This window comes from Olea europaea, chromosome 2, assembly GCF_002742605.1.
Source record: "Olea europaea var. sylvestris chromosome 2, O_europaea_v1, whole genome shotgun sequence".
Taxonomy (NCBI): domain Eukaryota; kingdom Viridiplantae; phylum Streptophyta; class Magnoliopsida; order Lamiales; family Oleaceae; genus Olea; species Olea europaea.
Window position 1 is genome coordinate 27859398 of NC_036238.1, and position 11329 is coordinate 27870726.

Sequence of the window (11329 nt, forward strand, 5' to 3'; positions counted from 1 at the left end):
ATGATGAAGTGATGTGCGATGTAATTCTTATGCATGCCAGACACATTTTATTGGGAAGGTCATGGCAATATGATAGGAATGTGATTCATGATGGGTACAAAAATAGATACAGCTTTACCAAGGATGGAAAATCTATTACTTTTGCACCAATAATATTGACACAGGTGTATAAAGACCAAATCAAATTAAAAAATGAGAAAGAAAAGAGATTGAGAGAATTAGAAAGCAAGAGAGAAAATAGTGAGGTGGCTAATAGTGATAAAAAGGAATAGAGCCACAAGAGAGAAAAGAAAAAGAATCTTTCGAGAAGAGAAAAAATTCGAAAGTGAATTTCTTTGCAAAATAGAATGAATTGAAGAGAATGATAGTTGAGAAGCAACCAATGATCTTATTGGTCTATAAAGAGTCTCTCTTCAATCTTGAGGAATATAACACGCCCCTCCCTAGTTTGGCTACATCTTTGTTGCAAGAATTCGAAAATGTTTTCCCGAAGGACATGCCTAGTGTGTTACCACCAATTCGAGGCATTGAGCATCATTGAGTTCGTACTTGAAGCTGTCATTCCAAACGGGTCAGCTTACTAAAGTAATCCTTAGGAGACCAAGGAGTGAGGGTATGTGAGGGAGAGTATGAGTCCATGTGTCGTGCCAGTGCTACTTGTGCTAAAGAAAGATGGAACTTGGATGATGTATGTGAATTTTTAGGCCCAACAATATAATTGTAAATTATCGTCATCATATTCCTAGGTTAGATGACATGTTAGACAAATTACATGATGCGTGCATTTTTACTACAATTGATCTTAAAAATGATTATCGTCAAATTAGAATGAGGGAAATAGATGAATGGAAAACCGCTATTAAAACTAAATATAGATTGTAGAAGTGGTAATTAATGCCATTTGGACTTACTAATGCATCTAACACATTTATGCGATTAATGAATCTTGTGTTGCGTGCATTCATAGGTAAATTCATAATAGTTTACTTTGATGACATCTTGGCATATTGTAAAGATTTAAATGGGCATATAGAGCATCTAAGGTGTGTGCTTGTGGTCTTAAAATAAAAACAACTTTACGCTAACTTTAAAAAGTGTATATTCTATATGGAAAAAGTTGTTTTTCTTGGGTATGTTGTTAGTATATCTATATTCTCTTCTGTATAAGTTTCAAAATGGTGAATTGAGGTAGAGTAGACCGATGATCTTGGAGTCATTTGACCGGCTAGCAAAAGAAAAAGCTTGCATCTGCTCCATCTATTATATAACCAGTCCCATCTCTCACCAAACCTAAAGGGGTAGTTTCCCTTTGTATTGATTTATATGCAATGTGCTCTTCAGGTTCAAGTAAAATCGGCTTTTTGTAGCGTCGAAAATGTTGATTTGCTGACTTTTAAACTTCTCTATTCTACTTGTTTATGATATTTTTGGACTCAAATTCTGGATTTCCAAGATTGTGGAAGGTCTGGCTTCGATAGATTATCGTCTCTCTTTTCCTCTTGTGCGTAAAATGAAGTCATGGATGATGTGAAAGATTTAAATGTAATGTGGTACAGGGAAATAAAAATATTTTGTTTTAGAATTTGATAACGTTATGCAAGTAACAAACCTATATTTCTGAAAAGAAAGGTTGTTATNAGGGAAATAAAAATATTTTGTTTTAGAATTTGATAACGTTATGCAAGTAACAAACCTATATTTCTGAAAAGAAAGGTTGTTATTCATCTAAAAAAATTTCTTTATAATTCTACATTACCAACCACTGAAGGGGAAAAAAGGGTAAGAGAAGAAAGCGTGTTGGCATCGATCAAGACGATTGGAGCAATGAAATAATAATGCAGAAATGGAGTGTTCAGCATGAAGAATTGGATAGCACTCGACAACATTATATAAGAAAAAAAAATCTAAAGTAATGTTAATTATATACTCTCCAATCCTATACAGTACTCTGTGACAAAAATGCACTCAAATACCCACCTCAATTAATTTGTGGTATCATTTTTCGTATTTTCATCCGGTCCACCACAGCTTGGTCAAATTGACGATCTAAAATCTAGGTAAGTTATATGTTTTGCGTTGATGATTTCCTTACGTTGAGTGCACAATTTTATAGTAAATATCTATGCACAAGCTTCCTACTGATTGACCAATTTTTATAGTTCAAGGATTCTTCATATAACTCATCCAGGTCTATTGGCTAAGCTTAAAAGTAAACTTTCGAGTATTTTTTGGATTCTAAATGTGTCTGAATAGGTTACTTTCCTATATTAAGTACCAAGGTAGAAATTGCTTTCAAAATAAGGAACTTACTTTCAGCTTTGACCAAAATAAAGATGTACTCATTTTCAGATTTGTTTTGACACCGTAATTGCTCAATGCTCATCATAGAATAGCTTTTTATCAGTTTACTTTCCTAATGGTAATTATCTTACTCGTCTATACCTTTTTTCTTGCATATACTTCTGCCCGCCAATGGTGAAGCGGTAAAGCACAATTATAAACTGAAAAAGACTGCACAACCGTGGTATGACTGAACAAAGGTCTGTGCACAGCTTTGTTCTACAGATGTCTTACCGACCCCTCACATGGGGTCAGTCCCATGCGGGTTCCGATGTAATAAAAAATGAAGAAAAAAAATCCCGACCCCACTCCTACGTCAAAACTCTGTAAGAGTTTTGTAATGTGCTGGGCTGTACGCCCAGCACTGCTCTGTACGACTTGCCGATTTGTTTGGCTTTGGAGAAAGTTTGGAACTTCCTCGCAGATATCAAAGTCCGTATGCAAGTTTTGAATGCTCTGTAACAGGCAGGACATGCACCTTCAATCATCCACATGAAGTCAAAAAAGCAAAGTGGATGCTAACTGTATCTGTAAGTTGACGAGGGTAAAATAGTTTTGTCAATGCTTTGTATAGGCCACAAACAAACAAGGGGTGGGTGAATTTATGTTTTTTAAATAATTCCCCACCCCCTACCCATCCAACTCAGCATTAACACTGGCCTGTACAGCGTACACAAGTGTTAAGTGGAAGTGCACTCACAAACGTCACTATTTTATGCATAACAGTGGAGAAATGGGCACGATCTTCTTGCAACATAACAATGAAAACGTGCCATCTAGGTTCCCCAAATTGGTATCTCGGGAATCTGTGTACAGTACTAGGTTGTAAACACATTACAGTGAAACAAATTATTACTTATTTTCTTCTTCAGTACTGGTCAATGCATTTATAATCTACCATACCAAACATGATGCATGTTCATAGCTAAGCTATTCGGTATTATTCTATTCATGTGCTTGTACTTCCACTTTGTCACAGAGTACAAGTCCATGAAAGCCAATTTCTGTAATTGAATTCATCAATTCTGATGTTTCTCAAGGACAAGAATTTTCAAGAGAAGCTACAGTAAAAATTCTGTGTCCTTAAACTTCTGTGATTCAGTGACGAACTTTCAAGTTGCATTCTGAGTCTCGCCCCACACAGGTATTCAACTGTTCTGGAAGACAATTCTGTATGCACTTTGAGGTTTACTCACTTGGTATGGCACCAGAACCATGCTGACGAAGCAGGGAAAATTCGTATTTCTAGCATATAAAATGCCTTGCCTTCACTATATTATATTTCTTTTCACGGTAAAAAAAGGGTCGAAATTCAATAGATATCACCGTAAGTTTTTCTATGAGACAAAGGTGGCATGATACAGAGGAGTAAAATCTAAAGATCCACTAGGGATACACCTAGAAAATGAACAGGGAAGAATGATTCGACATTCTTACAATCAATTTTCTTTATGCTTGAATAGTTTCAGCAACTGTTTTTAAAATTCTTCTTCAGGCCAGACCTGCAGAAAACAAAATAATATGCATACGTCATTTCTTTTATGGTAATTAGATGATATACGTTAGGAAGAATTACCTAGACTTGAACTATTTCAGGAAGACTAACTTAACAAAGCCCAGTTGAAAAGATTAAAACCACAGATGTCACAGTTCTATGAAATTGGTAGCAAACTTCACTAAAATAACAAAATGAATTAAACCAGTTTTTTCAATGGAACCAGTTAAAATATTCAAACCTAAAATAAAAATAAGATTTCTGCCAACGGACTATGCATGTCTAGATAATTTAGGAAGGGTATGATGCATCTATTTTAACTTCCAGAAATAATTAAAATTTAAAAGCATTTCCCTAAGTCAAGTCTATTAACCACCAAAATAAACTACCTTGCATAAACCCAAAAGCTCACTCTTCTGATTCAAATGCTGGCTGGTGTGTTTTAACAATACAGTTTATGTAACTACTCACATGTAGTCCACCATTCAACCTCTTCAACACATTCATCTAGGAATGGGGATATGCCAAGTACTAAAATATTCTAAAGTAGTTCTTGTGCAATGTTTAATGACACACAGAAAATTGCTTACCCAGTGTCACCGTCTATTTCTAGGTTTGCAGCGGAATTCAGCTAAGAGCGCTATATGATCTGATGACCACTCTGGAGAAGGAAGAGCTGTATCTTTTCGCAAGCTATCCTCATCCAAAAGCTCCAACAGTGATTCCACAGTTAAGGAGTCCGCTGAATGCACAAATTAAACTCATCTCTTAAAACATTTAAAATAATTCCAACAATGCAAATGAGCTATTTATAAAATTGCAAATAAAAAAACATTAAACATAATAACAAAGACTAAATTGTTGCAAACAAACTGAATAAAATGTGACCAGCACAAAACATCAAATAGATACCTGAATAAAATATGTAATCATGAGTACTAATAAAATCTCTGGTGCAGTTCGTAAATAGGGGTTCATTTGTCCCAGGATCCATTTTCCTTCTCTGCTCTAGACCAAGACCAACTCCAACTCTTGCAAAAGATGAGTATGCACTTACCTTTTTGAGTAGAACATCACAACCAGAAATGTTAAGCAACGACTCACATATTTTAGACAAATAAATAGTTGGAAGCATCTAAAAGACTTATTAGGATGATACCAGTGGCAGCTGATGTGTCAGTTTGCTAACAGGCCGAAGAATTTGAAGTGGGTCTACTGCTAAATCTGGATGCATCTGATCAACTTTCCCCATGGCAAGGAGGGCATGCGGAGCACTGCATTTTAGTTCAAATGATTAGCATTCAGCAATTTGAGGCAAGGTGGATGCTTTAAAGTTTAAACATAGAAACTATACACATGTCGCAATAAGTGACCATATAGTTAAAGATGAAAGCCGACGAACCTTCCAGGAACTGAGTTGAAATCTCCACACACCAACATTGGGATATCTGCACTTGCAGCAATCTTTTCCAATCCTTTCAAGAGTGTGTGAACCTAACATGCACAACGAGGATGATAGCAACTTAAGAAAGTGAAACTGAGTTCAACAGATTGAAGAGATAATAACATCATCTAACAGACCTGCCAAAGCTTGACATCTTTCAAATCTTGATGCACATTAACATGCGTGTTAGCCTGCATTCAGAAAATCAAGAAAGATACTGATTGCCTACAAGAACCATTTGAAGCTGTGGGTATAGCGATGAAACTAATTGGGGGGGGGGGGGGGGGGGGANGTAAAACAGGGCTTTACACACTGATAATTACCAAGAACAAGTTAGAAATGAATGTTAAGATAAATAATCTTTATTCATTATTGGATTGTATTTATCAATGATCTTCTAAAAAGATTAACAATAACAAAAAGGGTTAGCAATAACAAAAGTAACAAGCTAGGTTGACATGACTTTTAGATGCTCTTATGCTCCTCTTTCATGAAAATCAAAATGTTCTAATCCCAGCATTGATTCCAGTAGTCTCAGTTCAATTAAGAAAGCTGCACCTCGATGCTCAGAAAATATCAGGCAAAATCTTAAAGAGCGTCAAAATAACATTAAATCCAAAATTCAGCCATATTGCATTATATGAACTTGTCTCACACCTCAATTAATACAGGTCTGCCTGCCCCTCTCCCTCTCTTGTGGGCAATATTACCATGCAAAACTTCTTTCTTTTTTTGAATTTGGGACGAGAGGATTACATGAAATCACATGATACAGTCTTACTCGTTAAGTTTTATTCCTGTAAAACGATACTACATATTTAATTTACCTATACATAAGAGGAATCACAAGATATATGATAGGAAAACCAATAAAATTACCCAATAAAAAAAATTATTATATATACTAAGTTGACAAAAATATCTCAGAAATAGACCCATCAAAAAAAAATCTCATAAGTGTTCTCCATTTCCACATGTCGATATAGGATGAAAAGGATATGCTCACATTCATCTAATGTGATATCTCTACTCTATCTCAGCATCTCTGCCTAGAGAATATCCTGATCCTGGAATAACCTACTCAGCCGTTGATAAATTTAGGAAATCCTATTCGCAATCGACCATCTCTAAAATCATACATAGGATTATGTGTAAATCTCTACCAATCGTTTCCACAGGACAAAATTTCCTAGGGAATTATGTGGCTGATTTCCCCCTTCCAAAATCAGTTATGCCATAGTAGCCACTCGGATGAACCTTTCTTATGGAGATCAACACACATTTAGGGCCTGATCCAAAAGAGAATAGAGTTCTTCTCACTTTCTGACAATCTTTGTCCTTCTCTTTAGGAAGGGGATAGGGAGAGCTCTTCTATTTTGCTTCATGGTTCTCTTAATTAATTGCCCTTCTCTGTTCAAACTGAGAATTCCATCTGATGGGAAAGACTTCCTAAATGAAGAAGCCCCAGAGTTCTTCACTCTGCCATCCAGAGTTCCCAGCCATGACAAGCGCTAATGTAGAGCCAGAAACATACAGCAGTAGATTGAACAAAAGGAGACATAATACTTGCCTTCTTCACATTGAAAGGTAAATTTTGAGAAGAACAATTAACCCGTATATATAGTCCAGTATATCTTATTCTTTAATTTTCTTTGAGTGGGAGGAGTCCGTAATAGTCCCCAAGGTCTAGTATTTGGAGTGCTATCTCATGGAATGGTTATCAATGCTAAAAAGTCAGAGCCAGCACAAACTAAAGCAGGATAATGGAACAAAAGCCGCTAATCACCAATAAATATGATAGGTCAACGACTCTATTAAACGAGTGCAGAAAAAGGAAGGTATGGACAAATGTTGCCAGTCATGTTAACAATTAAATAGCATAATGGCAGTTGCACACTCAGAGTGAATCTCTTACCACACAAACAAGCTGCCTCTTCCCCAGATTATCGACACCGTGATTACTGAACTTGGCTTCTAGCACTACAATTAGTGCAACATTATCCTATATAAAAGAAGAGAATGCTTAAAAACAAAATCCTTAGCTGTTTGGAGTAAGCGAAATTAATGAGCCAAGTTATAGTACAGATTCAGGCCCAAACCAAAATAAAAAATCATTCATTGCAATACCTTGACCAATCGATTTAAGGCGGTTTTCTTCTGAGCAGTTGGAACCACAGCATCAGTCAGAGATTGTGCAGCTTTGTTGAATTCAACCTACACACAAGCATGCCATTGATTAAAATGACAATGAAGGAGTTAATAGCATGATGGATATGGTCAACTTTGTCACCTCATATTTCTTGACATGTGAAAATCTATCTCGGCGGAAGAAAGTAGCACAACCATCGATAGTGTTGATATTTCCACTGAAAACCTGCATAAAACAATAGCATCATCAATGACAAAGAATTTAGACCAAGTCAATAGATGCTTTAACCAACCTCGGCTGTTTTCCTTTTAAACAAGGCTTGATAGCCATATTTATCCAGCTCAGGTGCAAAAAATTCTTCAAAATGATCACTTTGAACCTGAAATAGAAAAGACACAGTAAATAAAATGCTATATCAGGGTTTTAACGGCGTATCTACCGCATTAATCATTTTGTGCAAGCTAGACAGGAGCAGAAATAGCCAAATACTAACAGGCACTCAGAAGTGTAAAATTTCACTTCTAACAGCTAATCAACTTGGAGAAGCGGTTGTTATTTATGGAAAAGAATAGAACTTGAAAAACATGAGAAGACGGGACGAGCAGATCCATATAAATATATTAGGAAATATTTATTCAATTAAAGTTTTCTGGATATTCCTCAATGTCCCAGCAATTCACGGAACGTGAGAGGCAGATGTAAGAAAAGACTTACCAAAAATACTTGTTTACTACTCCAAGTTACTTTAAAGACAGTGAGAGTGCTATCTTAATTCTTGTATAAGAAATATCCATAGAGACCTAATCCATAAGCGAATATATTCATCACTTTGAAAGAAATGAACCTCGATGAATTGGCATTTGACCAGAATAACATACGTGAATCAAAAGGAAATTTTAACATTTGGAGCCACTTTAATATTAGTCAAGTTTAACCCAAAATGGCCAATGCTTAACCAAAGATGAGGGTATTAAACAGCTCCATTTTCGGTCAACAAGTATTGCATTTGTATTTACAATTCTTATTTCCTCCAATATTTCTGATACGTTCCACCTACCATACTAATAAACTTAAATACCAGGTCCAGCCAATAACTAAAGCTTTAGAAAGCACGAGCAATTTCTTATCCAGTTGTACCTCTTGAAGACAAACAATATCAGCACGGTAGCCAACTATTTCTCGTAACAGATTTTGCCTGCGGTAAGGCCAAGAAAGTGCCCAAGAGGGGCAATAGCTGTATAATTCACTAGTAGCATATGCATCAGATAAAACGTTGTATGAGAGCACAGTAAAAGTCCCTGCAGATAAAATGCGGCCATCCAAATCTAAATGCCCAGGAACATCAGCACCACTCACTGAAATCAAGCGACGGGGACTGGGAGATGGAGCTGGAATTACACGGGACGTTAATATGGAATTAGAATGTGCCACAGATGATTTTGTTTCTGCATCTACGATGGCACACTCAAACTTAAGGACATGTCCGATATCATCAGCTGTTGGTGTGTATGTCTTGGAATGGCCAACTTCAAACCATGTTTCACCACCATTCCTGTGAGCAACTGTTGGAGGATACAGAGGTGTGGCACCATTTGTCAAGCTGGAGCTTGATTGAGACCCAGACAAGCTCATATTTACCATGCTGGATCCTGTACTACCTGTACTGTTGAAACGTCCAAAAACTTCTTCTTCCTCATTTCCATTTTCATTTCCAGAACTAGCAGCACGCTCATGTAAAACACGATGATGTTGCCATGCATCTGAAAAACATTTAGGAGAACAATGGTAACTCTTAGCAACAGGTATTTTGGCCTTCAAACATCCAAGGCACTGTAATGTAGCTTGCTCAGATGGGTGGACACTACAGACTGCAACTTTTTTATCACTTTGTATACGGTACCTGAAACAAACAATTTATTTGTTTCTCAAAAATTATTTGACAGAACCAATTTAACGTTACACGGTCTAACACCCAGCTGGACTCCAATTATAAAAAGATGCAAGTCAACAAATAAAAGTCACATATATCATTAAATCTTATAAAACTAAAAAATCAGAACCAACATAATAACGAAAATAAATTCAGGAGGTCTATACACGACTGAGATAGAAGGTCAGATAGAAGGTCCATGGAATGCCAATTATGCGCATGATACAAGGTTGAGACACATGTTTCTAAAACTTAATGGTATTAATGATCCCCCATGCCAGTAAGTTCAAAATGAGTACAATAACAATAAATCGTCCACAGTTAAACTTATGTCGATAATGAAGCATTGAATATAACAATAGCAAATTTCTGTAGTTTTCTGTGTGCTTTTCAATAGACACACTTTTCTCATTTTTGGTTTTACTAAAAATTAAATTTTTAGATGCCAGATTAAGTTCAAGATGAGTACAATAACAATAAATCGTCCACAGTTAAACTTATGTCGATAATGAAGCATTGAAAATAACAATAGCAAATTTCTGTAGTTTTCTGTGTGCTTTTCAATAGACACACTTTTCTCATTTTTGGTTTTACTAAAAATTAAATTTTTAGATGCCAGATTAAGTTCAAAATGAGTACAATAACAATAAATCGTCCATAGTTAAACTTATGTCGACAATGAAGCATTGAGTAAAATAACAATAGCAAATTACAGTGGTTTTTCTGTGTGCTTTTCTATAGACACAGTTCTCTCAGTTTTGGTTTTGCTAAAAATTAATTTTTTTGGCAATTTAGATAAAAGCTGATGAAATATGTGGTTGAAAAGTTTATAAAATGTGGGATTGAAAATGAGTTTGAGGAACAAATCATGAAACTTCATTTCAAAGAATTACTAAAAATTAAATTTTTAGATGCCAGATTAAGTTCAAAATGAGTACAATAACAATAAATCGTCCATAGTTAAACTTATGTCGATAATGAAGCATTGAATAAAATAACAATAGCAAATTACAGTAGTTTTTCTGTGTGCTTTTCTATAGACACAGTTTTCTCAGTTTTGGTTTTGCTAAAAATTAATTTTTTTGGCAATTTAGATAAAAGCTGATGAAATATGTGGTTGAAAAGTTTATAAAATGTGGGATTGAAAATGAGTTTGAGGAACAAATCATGAAACTTCATTTCAAAGAATTAGCCTTGAGTTTTCAATTTACAAGCCCTAGAGCTAAACATGCATAAACAAACTAATATAACATTACCAAAACAACCCACAATCCAAATAAGTAACATCAACGATGAAAACTAATTCTTGAAAAGTAACTATTTAAAGCTAACCATTTATATCTCAAGAAGTGGCCGTCCACGGGATTGGACTCGGTAACATCATCAGTAGTAACGGAATTCTTGTCCGGGCGTCTCAGCAGAACGTACGGTGTCAGCTCACACCCAACAATAGGAATGTCGGACGGAAGATGAACCCGCAGCACAGTCAGCATTTTCCAGAAAGCTCTAGCGAATTCAATGTTCTCCACTCTACTCCTACGTTAGTTCCAAACTTTAATCCTAGACCTAGGAAAGCAAAAATCGACGATTGGAGCACCAATTGTTGGCGGACACGTAGCAGATCCGCCATCACCTGATTCCGGCGCCAATCGCCAGCCTTGTGCTCTTCCTGTTTAAATAAAACCCCAATAAAATTAAGAACTTCAGGAATGAAATTAATCAAAAGGGAAAATTTTGAAGATCGAGATAGATTAGGAGAATGGAAAGGAGGGGAAATCAAAATGTGAAAAAATGGTAATTTAAAGGGAATTGACGGATCGATGGGGATACATATATGGTTGCATGTAGTTGTAGAGAGAGTGTGAAGATTTTAGAAAGAGAAAGTGGAGGGATCGATTGATTGGTGAATTAGGGTTTTTCAAAGCCACAGAGAGAGAGAATGGGTGGCAGTCGGCTCAACATTTTAATAGG

General features: G+C 35.9%; 1 protein-coding gene across 1 annotated transcript; it reads right to left on the bottom strand.

The window, feature by feature from the left end:
• Positions 1–3258: 3258 nt before the first annotated feature.
• On the bottom strand, positions 3259–11329 carry LOC111369472 (carbon catabolite repressor protein 4 homolog 1-like). The gene is made up of 12 exons (XM_022990992.1): positions 10691–11329; positions 8566–9328; positions 7721–7807; positions 7570–7653; positions 7407–7493; positions 7195–7281; positions 5417–5470; positions 5238–5329; positions 4995–5109; positions 4748–4892; positions 4426–4577; positions 3259–3842 (listed from the first exon to the last, which is right to left on the bottom strand). The coding sequence occupies exons 1-11, from the start codon at positions 10849–10851 to the stop codon at positions 4432–4434; spliced, it is 1821 nt and encodes a 606-aa protein (XP_022846760.1). The 5' UTR covers positions 10852–11329; the 3' UTR covers positions 3259–3842; positions 4426–4431.